The following is a 25,028-nucleotide window of genomic DNA, read 5'->3' as shown; positions in this document are numbered from 1 at the left end:
TCAGCTGGGAAAGGCACCTCCAGCCACCCCACAACCCCCAGGATAAGCCGTTACGGAAATGAATGAATGAATGAATGAATTAATTAATTAATAATAATAATAATAATAAATGTCATTTTTCAATTTTCAAAACAAAGTTACAGAGTTCTTGACATGGTTAAAACAGGAATAAAAAAAAGAAACAAAGCAAAGAATTAAAAATGAATTAAAAAAATACAAGTTAAAATGGAAATATGCTCAAGGTAAAAATAGAAGGCAAAAACATTAAAAGATGAGACAATTTGGAAACAAAATGATATAGTTACACAAATAAAAAGTGTTTTAAATTATGAAATAAACTAAATAAAAAATATGTAAATAAAAAATTAAAATAAATGTTATGGTGCAACAACAATAAAAAGAAGTGTTTTAAGCACTGAGATTCTCCACCTTCCCTCCTGGGTGGAGGTGCCCCTGAAGGTGCCCCTGGTCTGAGCGCAGCCCCTCATGTTTACTAATCCTGACAACGCCCCTGAACACAGTTAGTCATAGGCTATTTAATAACCACTGTGGACACTCTGGGACGCAGAATGAAACCACTCGGCTCATGTGATCTCTGATGGACCGGGGAAAACGACCCAGGGCTGGGATGGTCCTGCTCCGAGATGCGCTCCGATGATTGGAGACCGGGAGTTTGACAAGCTTGTTAATTCCGCCCATCAACACGACACGCCTCCTCTCTGCCTCACGAGCACGTCTGAAAACTACAAATGGGGAGTGAAGAGTTTGAAAAGTTGTCCGGATGAGCTGTTTCTCATCTCAAACGAGCAGTGGCACACACACACACACACACACACACACACGGGGAGTAATTATTCATGACTTAAATGGCGGAGGAACTACTTCTGGATAACCATGGGAAACCCTGCACGGTGAGTGCTCATCTGAGACTTTGATTATAGAGATGATTGACATGTAGATCAAAACTCCCATCATCTTCTTCTTTAGTCACATACTGTTTGGATTATCTTGTGAGAGCACCCTGCTGTGACCTTGAATTGAAAGCACCCAGTGACTTTATTGTCTTCAACAGACTTCTGTTCATAGGCGTAGATTTCAGGGGGGGGACAGGGGCCACGTCCCCTTCAGTATGTGCATTTAATGTGCATAGAAGCAGAGGACTTTTATTTTGACAAAATTAAAGACATATACACTGTAGATTGGTGCAGAAAGGGCACAAACTAGTGGAGAAAATGCAGGAAATTCAGTGTTCAATCCTTATTTTTTTTTTAGGCTGAGGAATCCCCCTCGCTTTATATATGTCCCCCCCAAAGGGCTTGCTTCTGTAAACAGGCACAGATAACAATACAGATCAATACATGTACCTTTTACATTGACCTGTACTGTCTGTGCCTATGTGTATACATATACTTGCCTGGGATTTCTGATTTCATCCAAAACAGCCTTTAAAAACAAAAAAGGACTAAAAAAGACTATATGAAAGTCTTGGTAGTTCCAGAGCACTGACCAAACTGATGCAACATGTGAAGAGCTGCACATCCGACAGATAATCAACCTAAATTGAATGCAGACTGGGCAGCATTGTCTGCCGCGAGCTATTTTCACGTGTAGTCGTCTGACTTTGTCCATCAGGCTATTAACCGGCTAAATTAGGTTTCTTTAAGGCATCTATGCCGGTATTGTTCAGTCAGAGCAGAGTCAGAGCCTCCTCTGTGTGCTGCTCCTCGTACAAACACGCCAACATCCTACGCTTTCACATTCTGAATGCCCTAAATCCTTCAAAGAGTGGATTGTAAACCCTCACTTTATTTAAAATGCTGAAAACATCACAGAGTTGTTGATGGGTGGGGTTATTGTGCGGTGCAGTTTTCTCCATAGCCTACTCCATCCAAAGGTATGGACGCTCAAAAACACATTATAATCTGACTGACCTTACAGTGGAGGTCAGCTAAGCTCTATGTGCTGGAATTTCGGATGGCAGCCAAGAGGGTAGCTGCAGGCCGGTCCTAATGAAAATACAGTAGACTGCTCCCGTCCCCTCTTAAAGACAAAGAGCGGCTCATGTGACTTTGATATGGTCAACAGAAGTACCCAGCCGATGTCTTAACATTCATCTGTAACACCGGATGCCCTCTTTGCCCTCTACAACCTGTGTTGAGTTCAGCTGGTGAGAAGTGGATCTGATGGTGCTTCATTATATCTGTGTTTTCTGCTAACTGTTTGTTCAGCTCATTCAAAGTGCCTCTACCAAAGCTACATGTGTTAAAGAGAGCAGGCGAGTTGGAGCTGGCCTGAATCGAGGTGCTGGTTTGTTTCAACTCTTATGATTCAATCCCGTGCAGCTTGCTCGCTGCCTGTTAAGCTCTGCTGCAAAGTCCAAAGATCACAGACTCATATGTAACATATACCCTCATAATAATGCTGTTAATTACTCATACACATGAGCTAATCTCTTTACAGGCTACAGGCATCTTTAGAAAACAGGCACAATGTGCACATTTAGTTTTGAGGCTTTTAATTAGTCCATATAATGTTCTTTGCTATCAGAGTTTCAATCATTTTAAAAAGTGAAGGCCTTTTTATTGTTTTCAGATCATTTTTAACCAAGATGCCATGGAAAAATACAAATAACCCATATGTATGAAGAATATATAGCTCAGATCTTTCAATATAGGCCAGTGGTCATCAACATTTTTCAGGTCAAGCACCTCTGAGCTGAAAGACAGACGGGGTAGGGACCCCCTACTACATATATTGTATAAAACTGAGTTGCACTCAAAATCATTTTCTGAATATTTTCATGTCATCTCTCATTTGTATTTGCCTGTAGCTGCAAAGTTAGCAGCAGTTAATGCATGGCAAAGCATGTTAGCCTCACCCACTGTACTTTTGCCAGTGGTTGGCAATGTGTCAGAGACTTTTGCATGAAAAGTTACAATCAATTAATCCGTCGGGGCTCACTATAATGTCCGTACATTACGAATAATAATACAGCTAATAGGCCATTATGTTTCAATAGCTTGTAACGGTCAGCTAACTAGTTCACCTTGCCGTTATGGATAAGAACCACAATTTAGCACCAGCTTGCACACATGATGGCACTAGGATTCATGGGTAATGGTTAGCTGCTCATCAGTGTTGTGTACTGTGAATTAAATGTTTTTTTGTTTTTTTTAACAGGCCAATTCATCTCTTTAATTTACCTTCGCTAAGATGTTGGATTCCTTTTGATGTGTATTTTCAGACATATTTAAGATCTGGAAAAAAAAAAACAACCTAAAATTAAAACTTAAATCAATATATCAAACAAAGATTCGGTGTTGCAGACCACCTGTTGAAGACCCCGGATGTAGGCCTTTAACAGTTAAACTAAAAAAAAAAGCTAAGTAATTTCTGTGATCTTACATTAATTGTTGCTTACAGGCCTGCGGACATTTTACTGTGTAGCTTTTGTTTGTATCTGACTTGTTTTCTCTCCTCATGTTCTCTGCAGCATCTCACAAAGCCTCTGCTAGCAGTGGCTTTGCTGGCCTCGTTTGGCAGCTCCATGCTCTATGGCTACAATTTGGCAGTCGTCAACTCTCCTGCAGAGGTTTGTGTCACCACCACATCATCAGCATCTTCATAGTGATCATTCTTATCGCTGTCTGTCATCCGCCCGAGTATTAAAATAGTTTTCACACTTTTCCCAAGAACTTCCTATTCCTAAATGATTGAAAGAGACTCACTCTGTATTTAGTTGTTATTAATAGACATGGTAAAGATCAGATTATATATAGATTATATATATATATATATATATATTGTCATGTGAAGTCATGTGGGTGTGTGTATCAAATCCAGAGGCTGCTGTGACCCTCACCATGTCATCAATGTTCCGTCGTCTTTATACGTCATGTGCTCTGCTCTCTTCCTGCAATGTTTCATTTGCCGTGGTGCATTGACTGAGCTGTGAACTATTCCTGCTTGGCCGTGGACCAACGACTTAAAGCATATTAGCCTCAGTACCACGTCTCATGCCAGTGTAGGGTACTGTTTAGAAGGGAGTTGCATGGAAAGAGCTGCACGTGCTGCTTTGGACCCATACGGCACATGACTGTTCACTTTCAAAATCACTCTTTTCCTGATTTTTTGTTCACCTTTTTCAACTTTTTGTCCATTTTGATGTATTCTTCTACTAATCAATCGATAGATATCAACAAATGACACTGACAAGTTTGATATCTGTCATTTAAAGCTATTACGATATGCGTAGAATTTTTACGTTATTGGATTATCTTTCAAACATATCTGCAGTTTTGTTTGCTAAAACAATGGAAACGTTGGATGGGGGTACCCACTGTGTTTTAGCCCTTTCTTCTCGCTATCCCCAGGCTGTATGTGGGTCAGACATTAGCTTGCATTGCTGTTTGCCACTGTGTCTTCTTTTTTATACTGCCATTGTGGGTCACTTAAGAATTTTCAAATTTGGGTTTAAAGGAATGGTGGACATTTGGGGAAGTTTGCTCAATTATTTTCTTGTCAGTAGTTAGATGCAAAATTAGTACTCAGCATGGAAGCAGGACAAAATAGCTGTCTGCTAAGCTAAGCTAAGCTAATTGCTTTTTAGCTCCAGCTCCATATTTATTGTACAGATAAGACTATCAATCTTTTCATCCGACACTCAGCAAGAAAGTAAATAAAAGATGTTCCAAAATGTCAAACTTTTTCTGTAAACCTGCAATAAATTCTGGGTTTTTCTGGCCTCCTGGGGGCAACGGAAACAAGCTTTAAATGCAACATTGACATGTCATCATCTTTTCAGTCGAGAACTTGTTAGCACATCTCGCAGTTGTAGAGCAACACCACTTTTTTGGAATCATGTCTCTGGTCAACTATTAAATGAAAGTCCAATATACATTCCTCTTTTCACTTTGTTTTTGGTCTCCACCAACTCCTGAGGAAAATATCTGTCTCTTTAGCAGCTAAGTGCTTGACTTTGTTCATCAGCTAGTTGCTAGTTGTTTCTGACTGTTGTTTGTGGCTGGCCAGGTGGCGTACAGTAGGTTTGTAGAGCCTTTGTTGCTGAAAACAACACTATGAGAAACTTGAGTGGTTCATAACAGCTGCGAATGGGTAAGGCTAAAAAATGAGTTGCTCGATTCCACCTCTCTTTTGTAACGTAGATTTTACGGAGTAATTCAGCATTTCCTTGTTCAGTTGGAGACAATTGGTCATTGTCACACTGATTCCAAATAGCTACTAATGTGGTGAAGTCAAACCTTTAACTATGGTCCATGTGACTTCAGTGTCCTTTGTAGTGTTCAGTGATGACTGCTGTGTGTCATCTGATGTTAGTTACGTCTGTTTGTTCCAAATTAAACTTTAGGTGTGGCAGAAAGTTCAGTAGGTGGTGAGTTGAGAGAAAAAGAAGAGGTTTTTTAAGGATACTTGAAGAGCTAATGACCTGGCTTTTATCAGAGAAGTAAACTTGTGTTACCTCTCTCAATGACAGCTTACCGGCTCCAAATTGTAGTTGGGAACATGCTGGCTTATTAGCAGTAATTTAGCTTGGCTCGTTATTAGCTGGTAACTAGTAGCTAGTGGTCCAGACCACTCCGCTGAAGGATGGATAGCGAGGCATTCGGGTGCCGTTCACCAACAATGGCTTTATTGAGGTCCTCACCACAAAACAATAAACATGGCCTTCTCATGAGGTCACACAGAAGCCCTGAGCTTCTGGCTATCATCACTCTTTGCCGCATTCACTATGACACACCGAGAGAGAGCTACTTCCTTCCATGAACACGAAGCTCACATAACACACTCACAGGTTACCCAAAAGGCCATTGGCCCCAAAGGGGAAAAAGGGTGAGCCATCAACACTTGTCTCTGGCCTCCCTAAAGGTATACCATGCAGGATTGTCAGTTACTGTAAACATGCTCGCCAGTGAAAATGGAAGTAATAGCCAACCCCAGATTCACTTTTGTTTGGCATTTTGTCTCGCTTGTGTTTTCACAGTGCTGTCTCTCAGATGCCTGCTATTAACCGCTTGGCACCTGGTCCCTACCGTTTTATAAAGTCTTGTCCCAAATGCAGAGAATAAGACGAAAATGCAGGCAGAAGGCAGAGTCTCTGCTGATAAACACACCTCCACAGAGTGGGTCATAATTGATGATTGAGAGGGATTACTTCTATCTGAGTATATTTCTTTTGTTTTGTTTTTTAAATCCTGCATAGTATATCTTTACTTGTTTATTTTAGGCAGATTTGCCGCAGTTAAAGAGAAGTGATTTAGTATTTTGAGTAGTGATACTACAATGTGTTTTTAAATCTTTGAAATCATTGTGTTTAAAAAATGTCCTAAGATGTGTTGGCCTTTAAAGTTAAAGGGAATAATCAGAGTCATGTCGTAATGTCTTCGTTATTAGCGTTTTCAGCTTGTATTCTCTGTGCTTTTCTTCTTCTGACAAATTGCAAACTGGTCGTTGACGTCATGTGACACTGGGTCATCACTCCAGCTATTGTTCCAACAAACTTTGACACAGTCTATTTGACTCAATGCTTGTCATGAAGCAAAAGAGCTTTGGGGTAACATTCAGTAGAAGTCAGATGATCAAATTTGAATTTCCGTCCTTGTTGACTGTGTTCTTGCTATGTGTCAGTGAGGACTCTCATCAGGGCTCTGTTTTCACGCAGGAACATTGCACAGGGTTGCACTTGAGAAATGCAACTTTTCTGAGGTTTCCAGTTAGTTTTTTCTCTCTCCTGTGCCTTTTAGGTATTTTGCTAACTTGCCATGAGCCCCTATACAGATTCTGATAACTAAACTCAGGTACAGGCTGATACAGATGCAGTTTAAAATCTGTACCTCACTGCATGGACCTGTTTTTGCAAAACAGGAAACAATGGGGCTGCTGCTGTGAGAATACAGTTCAAGTTACAGCATAGGAACTACTGGCAATAATCAGCCTTCTTGCAGCAAGGGCCCAATACGACTGAATCAAGGTGGATTTTACTGAAAGTTACAACAACAGTGGTTAAGAGACTTTTTATTTTAGGATTAGTCATGTCTGGCTGATACCTGATCCACCTAATGAGGTTAATATTAATACTGATACTGATATCCAGCGTAGTCAATCACAGTCACATCTCTCTGAAATCACACGAGCCTCTTTCATGCATGTCATGCTAATAGTTTTCACTTTGAAGGTTGAGTAAAGATCTGTGTGCGACTATTACCAGCATCTGTCTGTCATTCACAACTGCCTGGATGTTCTATGAAGGCCTTTCCTTTTAAACAGCAGGTATGTCGATTACACAACCGAGATCTGAGGGTTACCTCAATCAATTCTTGCTCAATCAGCACCAGACTGTTGCAAGGTGATAACTGTGAACAATAAAACTGTAGTTGGTAACTTTTTGCTGAATTTGCTGAAACTCACTATATTCACACAGCAATAAATGAGACACATAATGCTTGAAAGAAAATCATATTCCTCTGCCTGCTCTATTGCCTTGTAACACTTTTAATGGCCTTAATGCTTATGAGCGAAAACAAACAATCAGAGCCGAGGAGCCTCAAACACAGCTGTCAGTCATGTCAATCACTGCTCATGAGCTGCAGTACAACTGTCAAACTAGGCAGCGCTGATCAAATATCAATCAAGATTCTGTTACTGCATTGCTTTTTCACCTCAAATGTTTTCAGAAACATATTTTAGTGTACTGTTTAGCTGTAAAATAGAACGTTGGTTCTGCCAGTGGGCGGTGCTTGGTGCTTTAGGGCAGTAGGGTCATAAACTTTCTCAATTCACAGCTAGACAGTACACTAAAATATGTTTCTGAAAATATTTGAGGCAAGAAACAGGTAATGCATTAACAGAATCTTGATTCATATTTAATCCGCGCAGTTTTTTGTTTTCGTTCATGTACGGTAAGGCTTGAAGCGTTACAAGACAGTAGAGTAGGAAGAGGAATATGATTGACTGGTTGTTGTCATTGCACCATGGTCTGATTCTAGCAAATGCCATTGGAGGCAGCAGGAAGAGAAGGAGGGATATGAATTTTTTTCCACAGACAGTCTCACCAGACTATCGCAGGGCTGACACATAGCCATTCATGGTCACATTCACACATACGGGCAATTTAGAGTCACCAATGAACCTAACCTGCGTGTCTTTGGACTATGGAAGGAAGCTGGAGTACATGTACTGTACATGCAAACTCTACACAGAAGTGCTCCCCTGCCCCAGGGTGCAAGCCCCACCACCCAGGATTCAGGGTACCCTCTTGCTGTGAGGTGACAATGCTAACCACTAACCACTTCCCTACCATGCTGCCAGACTGTCTCATACTTCCTTCAGAATGTAGTGACAGTTTTAGCAAATAGACACAAAGTTATTTTCATTAAAGGTCCATAGCTTAAACTGTAGCTGTAGTTTAAAGTGGAAGTAGACAAGTTCATTGCTTTAACTTGTCATTATGAAGTAAATGCTGATTGCACAGTGTAATGGCTATAACGTAATGTTGTGTTTAGATTTGTTCGCTTTGTACATTGTACATTTCTGTCTACCACTGGGTACAATGTTCCAGTAAAATGGGGGTTCAGTTTACACCACAGAGGGAGTGCTTCAACCATTGTGCAACCAAAACACAAAGAGGATAGTCCTTTTTTCCCCCATGGTAGCTGTCAGCAGCTATCCACATTTACCAAAGAGTATCAGTGTAAGGTCTTTGCAGTTACTGTCCCCAGTAGTCGAAATGGTTGAACAACAAACTGTGGCAGTTGCTAGGCTATATGTCAGAACTGTACACAGACTGCCACTTTATATAGTTCTCCACATGTGTTGGAGACATTCTTGGACAAATTGGACACACACTGTCCAGAGTTCCATGACAAATTGACCAATTAAAATGTCTCTCCCTTCATTTCATCGCTGAACTCCCGCAGGACCACCCATTCCTTCAAATGATCACTCTGCATCCTCACTATTTTACAAAAACAAAATAAATCATCTTTTAATGTGCTGTTAACACTAAAGCTACTCACACAAATTAAAATGAACTCTTATTTTTCCGTCTCCCATTTTTCTGATGTCTCATTTCGCAGACAGTGACTGAATTGTGTCTCTTGAGATGAATTGGGTTTAATGTAATGGGTTCTCCAGGACAGCCTGATCTCAGCGGAGTCTTCAGTGTCAGATAAACCTGAATGAAATGTGAGGGATGTTGTTGGCCTTTGCTGTAAATTTTGTGTCACACCACGAGAATAACCACTGTCATTTTATCAAGCATGCAGTTTATGATCCCTAATCGTCAAATTTGATTTGACTTTGACTGTGGGGGCTCGATGAGCTTCCTGTCTACTTAATATGGCTGCCTCTCCTGCTGATTCAAACATCTCTTCATCCCATCCCCCAGTGCAGTGTACGCCCAACGCTGTGAAAATGGCAAGACTAATGTTGACATTTGGATGCACGGCACTGTGGGAAATAGTTACTGTTGTGATGATGTCAAATTTCATGGCCACCATTTTTATGCTCCAATTGTATTGCAGTGATGAGGTATACAAAATACATCTTGCAAGTTTATTTCGGTCTGTTGTGAAGGCAAAATGGAATATATTGGAAAAATAGAATAAGAAATTAGGCAAAATGGGAGGACATCTTGTGTGTCCACATGGTTTATTTTCATTTTAATTAATTAATTTATCATTTTTCCTGGCGGTCAGTATTAAATTAACTTTTTTCTTTCCTCCACCAGTACATCAAAGACTTCTACAATGAGACGCTGGTAGAAAGTTACGACTGGTATCCAGATGAGGAGCTCCTCACTGTCTTGTACTCCCTCACTGTGTCCATATTTGCTATTGGTGGGATGACCGGGGCTCTGCTGGTGGGCAGACTCGTAACCAAATATGGAAGGTAAATGTCTGTGTGGATGATTTTTGGGTGTATGCTCAGTTCTTGTTTGTGTTTGCAAAATGCCATCAACCTGTGCTTCTGTGATCCCTGTTTATTCAACATTCTCAAACAGGAAAGGGACGCTGGTGAGATCCACTGTGCTGGTGTTTATAGGAGGAGCTCTGATGGGCTTCAGCAGAGGGTGCAGGATGCCCACGATGGTCATTCTTGGACGCTTCATCACAGGAGTACACTCAGGTACTGTATGCCCATCCACCATTTGTACGTGGGGCCCATGTGGGTAGTAAATGGGTTGGTTGAGAAATGGGCCCTATATGGGAAAATGGGCATCTTATCTGGGGCTCACTTGGGTAAACCCACATATGTGGGCAATAGGCATGGGGCCAATATGTAATCCATGAACAATCCAATATAAGGCTCATTTTTCAGCTCATTTACCACCTACAATGGCCTTACATACAAATGTTGGCTGGGGGCCTGCCTAGTTTCTGAATGACTGTAATGAATTACAAAGCGTCGCATTGATTCATTCCCCCATTTTGTATTCACTGTATAACAGCTAAATATAAGCCACCCAAACTATAAACAAATGCCTGTGGAAATAAAAGTAGCAAAATTGTGACGCATGAGGAGAATTTGCTTTGGGGTTTTTTTTGGTTTTGTTTAGTTGATTGATAACATCAAACTTCCTCACAGTCCACCAGCCCTTATTACATTTGAGACAAGCATTTAGTATTTCTTATGTAAAGGATAATGTACACTGAGCCTGATACAAAGCAGAGGGCTCTTGAATCACCCTGTCTGGGTTTATTTCACAGTTATGACCTGCTCACCTGACATTAACTTTGCCTATTATACACTTACTCACTAAAGAAACCAATAAAATGAAAGAAAATATTGATTTTATTGCTTCCGCTAAGCAGCTACTATGAGAACGGTATCTATAGTTAGCCGTTACTCATAGCAGCAGTCCGTTATTCAGAAATAACAGACTCTAAAATGTTGTAATTGACCAATCAGATCAGATCAATTATTTAACAAAGCTGTGTAATACTAAGAAATATTACATAATTGGAACAAAAATCTAGAACATTGAATCATGTGAACAAAAATTATGTAATTTTCCTAGAGATATCTTAGACCCCTGAAAAACAAATCACACAATCTTGAGCATTTTCATGAAAATTAAACCTACCCATGGTAATCTCTCTCTTCTTTTCCACAGGGATCTGTCTCAGTGTGGTGCCCATGTACCTTGGTGAGATCGCCCCTAAGAACCTGCGAGGCTTCCTGGGCCTCGTCCCCAGCATTCACATTTGTCTTGGGGTCTTCATCGCGCAGGTGCTGGGACTCCATGAGCTGCTGGGAAAGGTACCAACATCATGATGTTCAAACACTACGCAGGTCTGCTCAGTCATGTGGGTGGCAACATTAGGTTTGTTTCCAGATTTATTTTACCAGGTAAAATAAGGTAAAATAAAATAAAATAAAATAACATAAAATAGAGTAAAAACAGAAGTAAAATAACTAAACTAACTAAAATAAATAAGATAGAATAACATAAAATGAAAACCTTCTGGTAGTGAGTTTGAGGCATAGACATCTCTATCCTCTACAGTCCTGGTGTTGATTAATGAATACACATCAGATGCTTTTTAATGTCCCTCTCACTTAATCCGGTTCAATCAATTGGTTATTTGTTAATGAATTAATATAAATATAAATCAAGTGAAATGCAACAGAGCTGATCCTGAATCTTGTTTATACTATGGCACATTCACATATCACTTATAGGCATGAATATGTTGCACAATACTATAATAATAATAATAACAAATGGGTTATTTTCCACACAGGAAGAGCACTGGCCTCTGCTCCTGTCCCTGGTGGTGTTTCCTACCACCATCCAGCTGATGCTGTTGCCATGGTTTCCAGAGAGTCCACGGTACCTGTTGATAGAGAAGGGAAATGTTCACGCCACCATTGCAGGTTAGAAACTGGACCTTTTTTTTCCTAAATGTGATTTAAATGTTTGATTATAAAAGAAGTCAACACTGTCATAATTTCTTTTCACTACCTGCAGCTCTTGTTTTTTGTTTCTTCTTTAACGTGATCATCATTCATTCAATCTTTATTGTTAGTGTAAAACCTTTACAGTCTGACTCAAAAGCAGTAACAGTACATACAGATCGTGCCATGAAGTCACTGTACTGGGATGACTGGACTTGCACATGACACTCTTTTTTCAGACTATTTACTGGTGTTTCTACAGGCTTGTAAAAGCTTATACTTCTGTCCTGTAGCCCTGAAGTGGTACCGTCCTAAAGGAAACATCCAGGCGGAGGTTGATGAGATGCAGGAGGAGCAGCGCTCTCTGTCCTCCATCCAGACCATCTCTGTCCGCGGCCTGCTCATGGACCACTGTGTGCGCTGGCAGGTCATCACCATTGTAGTGGTCAACATCGGCATGCAATTGTCTGGCATCGATGCAGTAAGTGTGAAAAGCATGGTGTGTCCTGTCAGTCTTTGTGTTTTAGATGCGAAAAGACTGTGCAGTTATTATATGAGTGTGAGATCTCATATTGCTATAATTCCCAGCTGTGCTCCACCCACCTGCACCTCCTCCTGTCTATACATTAAAGTCCCACTTGAAGCCACTGAGTGACTAAGCAGGGGGCAACAGGACCACGCCTCATTATCTCCTGGTCCTCTCTGTTAGTGCGACCCCACATGAGAAGGTCCAATCATCCACACACAAGTCAAACACATCTGAATACTCATTGGATAGAAGCTCCTTGCATGCTGGCTCACATGCTAGTACCATTTCCCAGCAGGAGTGCACCCCGCTGACTCCCGCTGTCCCAGGAACACTGGAGGGCTTGAAACATCTAGACGAATCCATGTGTTCAAACGCTCTGTGCCATGAATCTGTGACACAAAATGCTGAATCAAACATTTTAAAAGAAATGTGCTTGTTGTTTCAAATATCTTGGGCCTCTATAATTGTATTTGTGCAAACCACATCGTTGACACAAAGAGATGTTACAAAGTTATGTCTACAAAAAAAGGTCTGATTGTTCCACAGTATGTGTAACACTGATCACACTGGTCCTGCACATCTGGAACCACTCGAACAGGACAGAATCTTGAAATCACTATTTTTCTTACATCTCCATTGGCCTATCCATCAATCTTTAAGATACTACTATAACTGTCAGGGCGCTTAGATCACAAAGCAGCAACCACACATTTCCATTTCTTTCTTGTTTCTTTTTTTGTTCAAGGTCTTTTTTATTAACAGACACTTAAACCAAGCATATACAACATCAATGTATCCTCTTACAAAGATTTTTATGATATCTAACAGGCGCCCCATGAATGCCATTATGTTCTTAGCATAAAATTACGTACCTAACATGTAGTTATTTAGGTTAGGTTCAGGATGAGAAACATAGTCAAGACATACCTCAAAATAACTCTGATGTCATTTGGTTTCACATGGTCCGAAACAGCAGTCTCCTAGAGGAAAGTCCTGCGTTTGTTTGACCCATCCACCACCCCAACCTACCACCTTATGTGGACTTTTGCGTTTTACATTACTTCCATCTATACTCATGTCAGCACATTGGTCACATGATCGCAGCCTTCCTGACTATGTGAGTTAAAGCTTCATTTTGTGTCATATTTGATGAAACTATCATTATATTTCAAAATAAGTACATGAGACAGTTTGTGAAAAATAATCATGTCCCTCCTCCCCTCCTAATGCCTCTAATGGCATTCCCTAGGATCAGACTGTGGCGCAGCAGCAACAACCAATCAGAGCCGAGCTGTCAATCATGCCAATCACTGCTCTTAAACTGCGGTCAAACATATCAAATATAAATCAACACTGTTTGCATTGCTTATTTCTCACATGCAGTTACAGCCATTAGAAGCGCTACGAGGCAATAGAGGACGTGGAAGAATGTAATTTTTTTTCACAGATTATCTGTCTCGTTTAGAGCTGATTTGTGAGTATTGTGACAGTTTCAGCAAATATGTAAAGAATAATTTTTTTAAAAAGTTACTGACTGTAGCTGTAAACCACAAATACTGGCTCATGATTATTTGGGTTATATATGAATTGTGGTGCATTCCTTTTTGTAGGTATACATAAGAACAGTGCATGAAAACAGCCTGACAGCATAACCACATATTTTTTGTTTTGTTTTTTAGTCAAACACGCAAGAACAACTGAGCAAGACAAACTGCAGTAAATAGAAAGGTTCATAAATTATAAATTAAACCACGATTAATAAGGACAAAAAGAAACAACAATAAATGAATAGGTAAATAAATACATTACAAGCTACATTTCTCTGCTTTCAAAAACCAAATCTGCAAATCTTTTCTAGATAATGCAATGCATGACCTTGTTAACCTAATTACTATATACTGGTTTCAGCACCCGTCCATTACCACCACAACAATTGGGACTACTATGTTTCCTTAATTATTTTGTTTGTTGAGGATCGAGCTATTGAGCTGAAAAGGAGCCAGCAAAGTAATATTTTAAAAGTGGAGGGTAGCACGCTTCTAACTTTAAAAATTTGATATACATACATGCAGAAATACAAGGCCATCTATGACTGTTTAGTGAGCTCTACATGCTTTGCTGTTTGGATTTTCTCCTTGTCAGTGAAGGTTTGTTTGCCTGGCATAAAGTGAAACTCTTGACACTTGTTCAGTTCAGCAAGGCAACAGTCAAGTTTAGCAACATAAGAGCGGTATGTCTGCACTTTTGCAGATGATGTTGTCCTTTTGTTGTTTAGTGGACTGTAATACAAACCAGAGAATGATTAGAGACAGGGTCATTAAGCTCATGGTCCTCTCTTTGGCTTAAGGTGTCTGATTAATTTTAGGCAGAAAATGGGACGGTACTGGGAAGTGGAGTTCAGGTATCACACATGAAGGTAGAAATAATCATGATGACAACTGCCACATCGTAGCGGGTAGACTTTGCCATAAAAAGTGGAACCACAAAGCAAGACTCTTGATTTACAAGCCAGTCTTCATTCTCACCATCACTGAGGTAGTGACCTAAAGAAGTGATTTTAACATAGCGTTATACAGCTCACTCTCAAACATGATGGGGAGTTAAATGATCCAGGAAGACCTTTGAGTATAGAGGATTTAGATTAGACAGTTTAGACAGGTGCGGAGTGCCCTTAAGGTGCCTCCCTCTGGCTGTGTAATTGGGAAAAGACCTTGTTGTACACTTAGATGCACCAGAGGGACTACATCAGTCAGCTGGTCCAGGAACAGCTTGGGTTTGGCCTGGAAGAGCTGGAGGAGGGCTCAGCAGGGATTATGCCAGGGCTGCTCTGCTTACTCTGCCTGTCTTGAATATGTCTCTGGATGGATGGATGAAGAAGACCACTGGGAGAAAGAAGATAATTATTTCTAGCATACATGGATATAAATAGTCACATAACAGTCTGGTCCTTAGAGTCACCGGTGGTTTATCAGTTGAGCAGAGTCTAGTGCTTTTGTAAATGAACTGCTGATATGTATGAAAGCAAAATATCTAATCTGAAATAAAAACTGGATTTCTGTTATAAGGTAGATTTTAGTTCAGTGAGGAAGAATTTTAGCTCATTGGAATTTATTTTCTCAAGAAAATGTGTGCAAAACAACATAACTGCCCCCAATTCTTTTTCTTTTTCCAAGTAGTTTTTGTTTGTGTATGTTTCTGCTGTGATATAGGCATGTGTATGCCTACTCCAGAGCTGCGATGGTGATGAAATAGTATACGTATGGTTACTAAATCAACAAGACAGCATTTAACTGCACCAATCATGATCTTGTCCACACCTCATCAATGATGGATGTTGCATCAGCAAAGTGTGATTAATGAGAATACACAAATTAATTTCAAGGGGAGCACTTGTCAGAAGTCCATACTGATGAAACGCTGTATCTCAAATGCATGAGTGATGGTCGGCGTGATGATAATGATTGCTATGATGAATCACATGGAAGCAGCAAATAAGCAGAGCGACTTTTTGGCTCCTCATGAAAAAAAAATAGAGGAAAAACTTTGAGTCTCAAAGCATCTGTCTGTGTGTGGGTGTGTGTCTGTCTGCAGTCTGACATATTCATCATATTAATAAAGTTCATGTCACTTTTCAATTTCAGATCTGGTTCTACACAAATGACATATTTAAGAACGCAGGAATCCCAGAACCTTATATTCAGTACACAACCGTGGGGACTGGAGCCATTGAGGTCATCTCTGGGATGCTGGGGGTGAGTCGACATTATCGCACTTTAAACACACTAAGATGCCATTATTATCACTATTACATGACAAAATTGATAAGCAGATCCAATGTGGGGATTTGTTCCTTTTCTACATGTTATATAACTGTAAATTGAATTTAATTTTAATTTAAGTGTATTATTTAAACAAAACAAGTCATTTGCAAACGTCACCTTTGACTCTGTGAACTTGTGATGAGCATTTTTATAGACTTGACAGTTAATCCTAAAAAATACTGACTGATTAATTCATAATGAAAATAAGCATTAGTTGCAGCCCTAATTGTACTTTAACAGCAGAATATAAATGACAGTTTAGATAATAAACTCAACATTTCAGTCATTAATCAAGAAGTAAAAATACAAAACATTGCAATGTGAAAATTAGCAGCTTTCCTGTGTTTTGAATTGCAAAATTAATATCTTTATAATGTACTTTTTGACTGTTGGTGACACAAAATGACACACACACACACACACACACACACACACACACACACACACACACACACACACAAAACATTAAAAATGTCTCTTTTGTCTGGTAACTTGGAGTTGAAAGCTGTAATGTTCACATTTTATACACTAAATAGTTTATCGCTGAATTGGAAAAAAGTTTATGCATGTTGGAGATAATTGTTAGTTTCAGCTCTCTGAATTTCACAATTTTAGCTTGTTTATCTCATTCCTCCTTCGGACCGATGTCGTCCTCTGTTTCGGGAATCATTATGTTGAGCTCTTTACCCATAGAACTTAAACTTATGCCGGCCTCACACCAAACAACTTTTCAAATTATTTCACTGTTGCAGACAAATTTCCAATTCATTCATTTATTTTCCGTAACTGCTTATCCTGTTGGGGGTCGTGGGGGGGCTGCAGCCTATCCTAGTTGACATTGGGTGAGAGGCAGGGTACACCCTGACAGGGCTGACACATAGAGACAGACAACCATTCACACTCACGTTCACACCAACAGACAATTTAGAGTTACCAATTAACCTGCATGTCTTTGGACTGTGGGAGGAAGCTGGAGTACCCGGAGAAAACCCTTGCTGACACGGGGAGAACATGCAAACTCTGCACAGAAGGGCTCCCCACAGGAAACCTCTTGCTGTGAGGCAACAATGCTAACCACTGCACCACCATAAATGTTTAATACTGTTATAACTTTTTTGTCTTGGCTCATGCAAATACTGAAGTTTAATGATGTGAACACTGTCAACAACCAATAGCTGGGCGCTCCAGCACCAAATAGGAAGCAGCAAACCGGGTAGACAGTAAAAATGGAGGGGACTCCAGGGAGGCACAAGAACATGAACAAGTCTTGCTCTGTGGAAAAGGAGGAGAAACTTGTGGAGTTGGGCAGTGAACAAGAGTTGGTGTTTAATACAGCATAATCTGATCCACCAATCAGCATTTATTTCAGTTCAGCTAACCAACAGAGGCTGGTAGTGAGTCAAGGACAAAAATATCCAAAATGCAATATACTATATTGATGCCAAATTAACAAGAATGCTGCGGACAGAGTTATTTCCAGAGTGAAGAAGAATGTTAATAGGCTATGTTATACATCTTGAAATCTAAAAGTTTGACACAATACTTTTGACCAGGAGCATAATAATCTCAAATAATCTCAAAAGGAATCTAGTTGTCTAACTGTCTTGCAAATAGTGACTCTTCAAAATCCACAATCTTTGCAAAATCTCAAAGTGTGTGACCAAAAACTCAGGCTGTCTTTAAATACGAGAGTTGAATCAGTCATGTAATCATGAATGATTAGCTACTTGTTGTTAATTTATTGTTTTTACATTGTTGTTTTGTTGTCCTATTGAGTTGTGTACTGTATAAAGGGCCATTTAGGCTATAGACCATTTTCACAGCAACCATTTTGGTTTGTCACAGCAGGAAGATCACAGATGTAATTGATAACATTAAAAGTGGCTGTTTTTTTGTTGTTGTTGTTGTTTTTTTTAATTAAGTTGAGCTACTTCCAGGTTTCTGATATTGTGTGTGCTGGCTCACTGCCATAACTTTCAGGGACACTTGATGAATCATTTAACAAACCGGGTTTCACCTGTGCCTTTATGCTATAACACGTCAAAATGTCTGCTGTGAGAAAGGTCTCTGATATTGTAGTATGTGGCACGGGTCCATGCTATATATTTTTCCATAGAAAAAAATAAAATTGGTGACACAGCACATATTATTGACTGCTTTAAGATCTTCCTTACTTTAATTTTACTTTTATTTATCAGGGATATCATGTTGAAATTTAACATCAGAGGATAAAAAGTAAGCTGTTTCTTGCTCCACGTCATCTCATGTTGCGGGCCAATCACAACATTTCTCACCTCTGTGTCTGTTTTGCAGTGTTTTACAATCGAGCGTCTGGGCAGGAGACCTCTGATGATTGGCGGCTTCCTCTTCATGGGACTCTGCTGTGCTGGGATCACAGTGTCTGTCCTCTTCCAGGTACAGAAAGTGTCCTCTGTTGCCCTGCTCAGAATATATCAACATTAACTTGCAGATGGTGGCATAGGGCATACAGTGCATTGTTTTAAATGGGGCTAAGGACATTACCGAATTTACATAATCATTTACATAAACTAAAAACTGTGTCTAATTTATGGTGGGGATATTTTTGCATAATAACATTATATAACAATAGGTGCCAATATGAATATTGAAAAAGTTAATCTGAAGCTTATGTGAGGCTTCAGCAGTCTGAGGTAAATAACTCAAGTGGGTATCTTGCAAAATTAAAGTCTTTTTAGAGTTGAATTTCTTCCCTTTATTTCCCTGTTGAGCTGCAGTGGAAGCATAATAACAGAAAGAGGGACTTTTATACTAAAAAGGCTGCTACATTTGGAAGAAATGAACTTGATTTGTCCGACTCACTGGATGTAGACCATGGCTATACGCCTGCATGTTACAGTTCAAAATCCCCTTTGCTAGCCTCCGAGCTAACAACCTATAGCTGAGAATGGCAAGTTTTGGTGAAGATTTGGATGGGTAATAAAACATGCCTTCTTTGTTTCCCTGGATAATATCCACAACAAATAAATCAACTTGTGAACGCAACTTGGAAAAGCCCAGACTCCTTCTTGGAAGACTCTTATGCCCGATAACTGATCTGATTTCTGACACGGCAATCCAAGTTGATATGATTTTTTTTTTTTTTTTTGCCCTGGTAGTGGTCTGTTCCCCTTCACATGAGCTTCTTTGATACTGACGTGAAAATGATCTGCACAAGCCACATACAGCCAGCAGATCATCTGTGTTTTGAACGGGTCGAGCATCACATAGGAGCACTGATTATCAAATTATGTTTGTCTTTTTAATCAGTAAATGTTGAATTCATTCAGAGTATTAGCCATTTTAATGACAGAGCTCACCTCCCCAAGAGTAAATGTTCCACTGAAACAAGTTACCCCCCAATGCTATTTTGCAAGGGCACCATTGCTGCATCCTAGTCTTAACCCAAGATGATTGTGATTGGTTTAAAGAAATACAAACAAGCCTGAGCATTTCTTCCCCAGCAGCAGACTGATCATGTGTGCTTCCAGACCTTTCTCTAGCGCTGTGGAGATAAGTCTGGCTACGGGAGACTACACTCAAAAAAATGAGGCCTCACATTAGCTTCAGATAAACTTCTTTGTCCTCCATCATTCACAGTGCAATCACATGACACGTGAGGGAGAGATCTCTTGAAGGCCTGTGTGAACAGCAGGATGATCACAGCAATGTTCGTACTATTGAACAGTTTGTTCTCTTCAGTAAACAATAGTGAACTGAAAACCCACTGTGTAATGTTACTTAAATATAGTCAAATGAATAATCATGAAACACTGTGCAAATTGTTTACTTATGTTTACAACTCGTGACTTTCCTCATAACTTGTGTTTGACCAATCACAGGCAGAGCTGTCCTTCATGCGCTACATCAGCGTTGGCTGCGTTGTTGGGATCATTGCTGGCTTCTGCATAGGTCCAGGTAAACACTGTGCATCTCACTTGAAACCTCTTCTTAAAAACAGCACATCTCCAGTCTATACTAGATTTGGGCTGCCCTGTGTGTAAGATAACACTGCTCCCTGCTGGAGGCCTGCACAATAGCAGGCACCAAATCTTGAGAAGCAAGCAGCGCTCCCTCCCTGCTCTTCCTCTGACTGTGAAGAGATATTGTATTTCATTAGTCTTGTAAATTAGGAAATCATAACTGCCACACTACATCCATTCCCACAGCCATTTGTACACTGGATGAGTTGAGTGAAGTGAATTAAGAGGCAATAGTTTACAACTTTGGGAGCCACGTTGAGTGGACCTGCGAGGATGATGAATTAGAACAAATCTGGTTTACATGATGTCATTCGTCAAGCCAGCAAAATCTATACCTCTGCATGCGGACGAGGATTTCTGTTGCTGCAATTAGACTTTTAATGGCTCATTGTTCATAAGCTAGCCGTGATGAATACGGTTTCCTTCAGACGAAAAGCTCGCATGCACAGTGACGCCCCCCATACATACCGCAGATGTTGACAAATTATGGCCTCGTTATTGGTTTGACGATATTAAACCTTCCTCTACGCAATTATCATGCACAGATAATGAGGACATCATTCGAAAAACTCATCATTGGAGCTTTTACTAATGCATATTTCTCCTTCATAGCTTTCACCTCTAACAATGAAGAATTATGTGTTTAAAGCCAGGACAACATCTCATAGATCCTGCGTATCAAACTAATGACTTGTACAAGTCCTGGCTAAGCTTTTCTGGTTCTTGTGGTTCTGAGTTGGACTTCTGCCAGGCTGACAAACATCCTCCTGTCTTGTCAATCTGTGATCACTGAGTATTAATGAACACATAATGAAGTACATGCAGGAAGAGATTGTAATGTAATAGCAAGTGGGGCTTGAGGAATGTTTATTTTTTGTTATATTATGTTCTGTTTCTTTTGAATGACTGCCAAAGAATAGTCCTTAGTGTGAGTATTGATAAACTAATTGATGAATGAAGACGCTGGTGTTAATCTCACAACACCCAATAGATTCATACTGCTGCTCTGAGTGGTTAAATGTGATTTGTATTATGACAGTGGGATAGGATGCCTAGTTAGATCAGACCAATAGATGAACTGTATGTGGAGTGAGCCGTGTTGTCAAAATGCATCCTTTAAAATGATGAAAATGTGTATTTTTGTCTCTTGTGTGTAGCTGGTGTGCCTTTCCTGATCACTGCAGAGCTGTTTAAGCAGTCACACAGACCGGCTGCCTACACTGTGGCCGGATGCCTCAACTGGATGTCCAACTTCACCATCGGCTTCGTCTTCCCCTTCCTAGAGGTCAGAGCAAACATAAACTCTACTGCTGGCTTTTGATTTTAAGATCTGCATCCTGAAACAACCAAGATGTGTAGCAGGTCTCGTGGGTTTGCTGCCTCAAGTACAGTCAGGTTCATTGTAGAAAGAGCATCTTATGTTTATCTTGCATCTTGAGTCTAGTTGGTGATGAGAATCTCAAGATCATCGTGACATTGCATTCAGGTTCTGTCATGGCTCCGCTCGCAGTGTCAGACACATACCAATTATGATATGGGCTGTCTGGTTTTGTTTGAATAGAGGCGACTCCCCAAATACCAATAAAATTAGCTATTAAAAGCGACCTTGCTGTCTCTCATTGTCCTCAGTGTTGGTGTAGTTGAACAGACGCAAAGTAAAGAGGACGATGATGTGCCCCGTGGAAAGGGATGCTACTCTGCATGAATTCTGGCCACAAATGTTAACAACACACGGGCTGTCTGCGACACCATGTGGGCCCTAATCTTTTGGTTTTAATTTAATAGGAATTGTATAAATAGAGGCTTCAGAGCTGTCCATAGCTGTATTTTTAACTTGGAGCCATAATAACATTTTCATCTTGTATCCAGTCTATGTGCTAAGCTAGGAACAAAAAAGAAAAATTTGAGCAAAGCCTCAGACATGCTCGTGTGAGTGCCAGGTATTTCCCGTAGGAGGTGGTGGTGACTACCGTGTGGCTCGGGCCGCAAATTTCTGTCTGAATCCGACCCAAGCCAGAGAGAGTAGTAACTGACTCTGACCCAAGCCCAACAAGTATTGTAGATAATGTACAGAAGTACTGTTTTTGCCGTTGCCCTGCTATGGTTATTACCATGGTTACAACTTGCCTGTATACCATGATTACACTCACAGCATCTTGTAAGTGAATGTCAAAAGACATTTTTTTATATAGACTTATTTAGCTAGATTGTTTAAACGCACACATCACACAAACACATTAGACAATGTCATCAGCAGCTCTTAATTCTAAAATTTGAGTCTTACTATGTGCAAATGTCAAGTCTTCATCTTCACAAACACTTAAATTGTAACCACTGCTAACTGAACCATTATCATGGAGGAAGGTAATCCATTCACTACTGAAGGTGCTGTCCTCCTGTGTTTGATTGACTCTAAAGTTCCATCTGCTGCTGCTGATGCTGTTAGCTGGAATGGCCACATTACACCAAGCTTGAAGTAACCTCCCTTGTTAGCTAGCTAACATTAACTTACATGACTATTTACCGGCTGACATAGTCTATATGTTGTATTAATGTGTTGTCAGGTAAATAACAAACCCTGGCACTGAACAAGGAGTAGCCCAACACAGATAGTAGGTCCATCATTTGTAGGCCGAACCCAACCAGAACCTGAACATCATCTGTTAATATTCGTTCAAACCCAACGTGATCCATTGTGTCCTGTCAGGCACTGGTCAGACATAACAGAGCAGGAAGGAGAGTGAACACTGGACTTAAATTTATCAGGTGGACAGACACATGACTCCAAATGAATGTTAATGTTGCTCTGCATCTGCTGGATGTGTAAACAATAAACTGTTTGCTAATATGTTCACCACAAACACTAAAGGAGATGATATGTTAATGTTGTGTTTTTATTTTCAATTTTAAAAAAGTTAGTTTCCAAGTTTCTAACAAAGTTTACAATTTACAAAAAAATTGCATACATAAGACAAATCACAAATACAATAAATATATGTAAAGTGCTGTCTCCTGCCTTCAATGGCGCACACACACACACACACACACACACACACACACACACACACACACACACACACACACACACACACACATGCCTCTTTAACAATACCAAGTCTCTTGTTTCCCTTCATATAATGTAGAGTAGTTTTTATAGAATCTACAGGAGCCTTCTATGTGTGTTCTCTGGTTGTGTTTTGGATCAAATTTATGTCGACCAGCTTGAATTATCATCTCTGTGGCACGTTTCTGTCTAAAGATCATATTTCTAACCAGATTTCGTGTCTCCTTGCAGTAAGCAGTAGTTGTTTGGAGGCAGAAACTGTCGTTGAGCTATGACAGTATGGCTCCAAATTTGTCTCCCTTTGCTTTCCTTAGACAATGTTACTAAAGAAAGTCACAACTATTTTATTTGTTCATGCATATGTACTCTTTCCTCCCACCACAGATTTCTATGGGTCCTTACTGTTACCTGATCTTCTGTATGATCTGCTTGGGAGTGGCCGTCTACACTGTCTTCATTATCCCTGAGACCAGGAACAAAACCTTTATGGAGATCAGCCAGATGTTCGCCAACAAGAACAAGATCCCCAAAGAAGAGCTGATTGCCAACGGTCATCTCAAAATGGCTCTGATGAACGGATATGGATCCCTTGGCCTTGGCGATAAATAAGACAGGAGTGAGGAGGTGGACTTACATGCAAATGACTGAAGTGAGTGTAGCAGAGATAAAAGGTAAAACTTCTGTGGCCATGAGGAGGTCTGCTGCTTCATGTGAAAACTACAAAGACCAGTGCGTACACACACAATAGTTCCTGTTTTAACGGTTAATCCTCGGTCAAAGTGTAGCTCCTGTACATGATGTGAGACAGAAGTCACGCGGTCATGCGTTTCAAATCAGCCATCAGTGACATTTTAATCCATTTCTCAGCATCTTAACACATTTTTACAGGAGTCCAGTTGGTTTCTCACAGTGCTCTCAGAAGTTTTAATCTCCACATTAGCCTCACTGTGTTTGAAGACATCCCATGATCACGTCATTGTTCATACTCAGCGTTGAATACCATCTCTTTGATGCTCAATAAAGACTGAACATGTTTATTCAGTGACACAACAACAACACCTCCGAGGCAGCGCTTGTATCAGTCAACTACAGGACGGTATGAAAGCCATTCCTCTCATGTTTCACTCTGTGGATAAAAGGTCACAAGATGTAGTGTGTATAATAAAATATTTACTGTTACTGTATGATTACAGTGTTCAGCTCAAGGGGAATGTCCTGACCAAAAACTTGAGCTTGTTTCGTCTGTCGTTCCGTTTGTGATTTTGTGTTTGTTTTAAGAGAGCTGGATATTGTGGCTGCTGATCATTTCGTACATCTCGTCCAAGTATATGCACATATATGGTGTTAACAAGTTATAATTTATCGATATACAGTATCACAACAAAGTAGCTGTTAAAGTTTGCTCAGTCATTTTTTAACTGGCCTGTTTTACACAACCTCTTTGTATAAAATGTGGTGAAAATAAAATGAAGACTGTTCAAAAACTACACAGAAACATTCAAATATGTCTTCTTTATTAAACTGCTGTATTGAGCTGTAAACTGCTCTGTTGATTGAGCCTCATAATCATAACAAACATGCAAAAATAAGAGCAAAAAAACAAAAGTCAGATTCATATACAATAAGCTAGTTTACCCCACTGAACCATCAAATGCGGAGAAGCTCTCCTGTGCTACCACAATACTTTAGTTTCATTT

General features: G+C 40.0%; 1 protein-coding gene across 1 annotated transcript; it reads left to right on the top strand.

The window, feature by feature from the left end:
* Window positions 1-546: 546 nt before the first annotated feature.
* Window positions 547-24,620, top strand: slc2a15b (solute carrier family 2 member 15b). The gene is made up of 12 exons (XM_049570919.1): window positions 547-911; window positions 3,494-3,592; window positions 9,746-9,906; window positions 10,019-10,143; window positions 11,132-11,277; window positions 11,763-11,895; window positions 12,210-12,397; window positions 16,087-16,197; window positions 18,580-18,681; window positions 20,127-20,202; window positions 21,425-21,552; window positions 23,716-24,620. Exons 1-12 carry the CDS (start codon window positions 867-869, stop codon window positions 23,938-23,940), a joined length of 1,539 nt encoding a protein of 512 aa, XP_049426876.1. The 5' UTR covers window positions 547-866; the 3' UTR covers window positions 23,941-24,620.
* The last annotated feature ends 408 nt before the right edge of the window (window positions 24,621-25,028 follow it).

The sequence above is a fragment of the Epinephelus fuscoguttatus genome, linkage group LG3, assembly GCF_011397635.1.
Source record: "Epinephelus fuscoguttatus linkage group LG3, E.fuscoguttatus.final_Chr_v1".
Lineage (NCBI taxonomy): Eukaryota > Metazoa > Chordata > Actinopteri > Perciformes > Serranidae > Epinephelus > Epinephelus fuscoguttatus.
The sequence above is the reverse complement of the archived record's forward strand: the minus strand, read 5'-3'. Positions and strand labels throughout refer to the sequence as shown.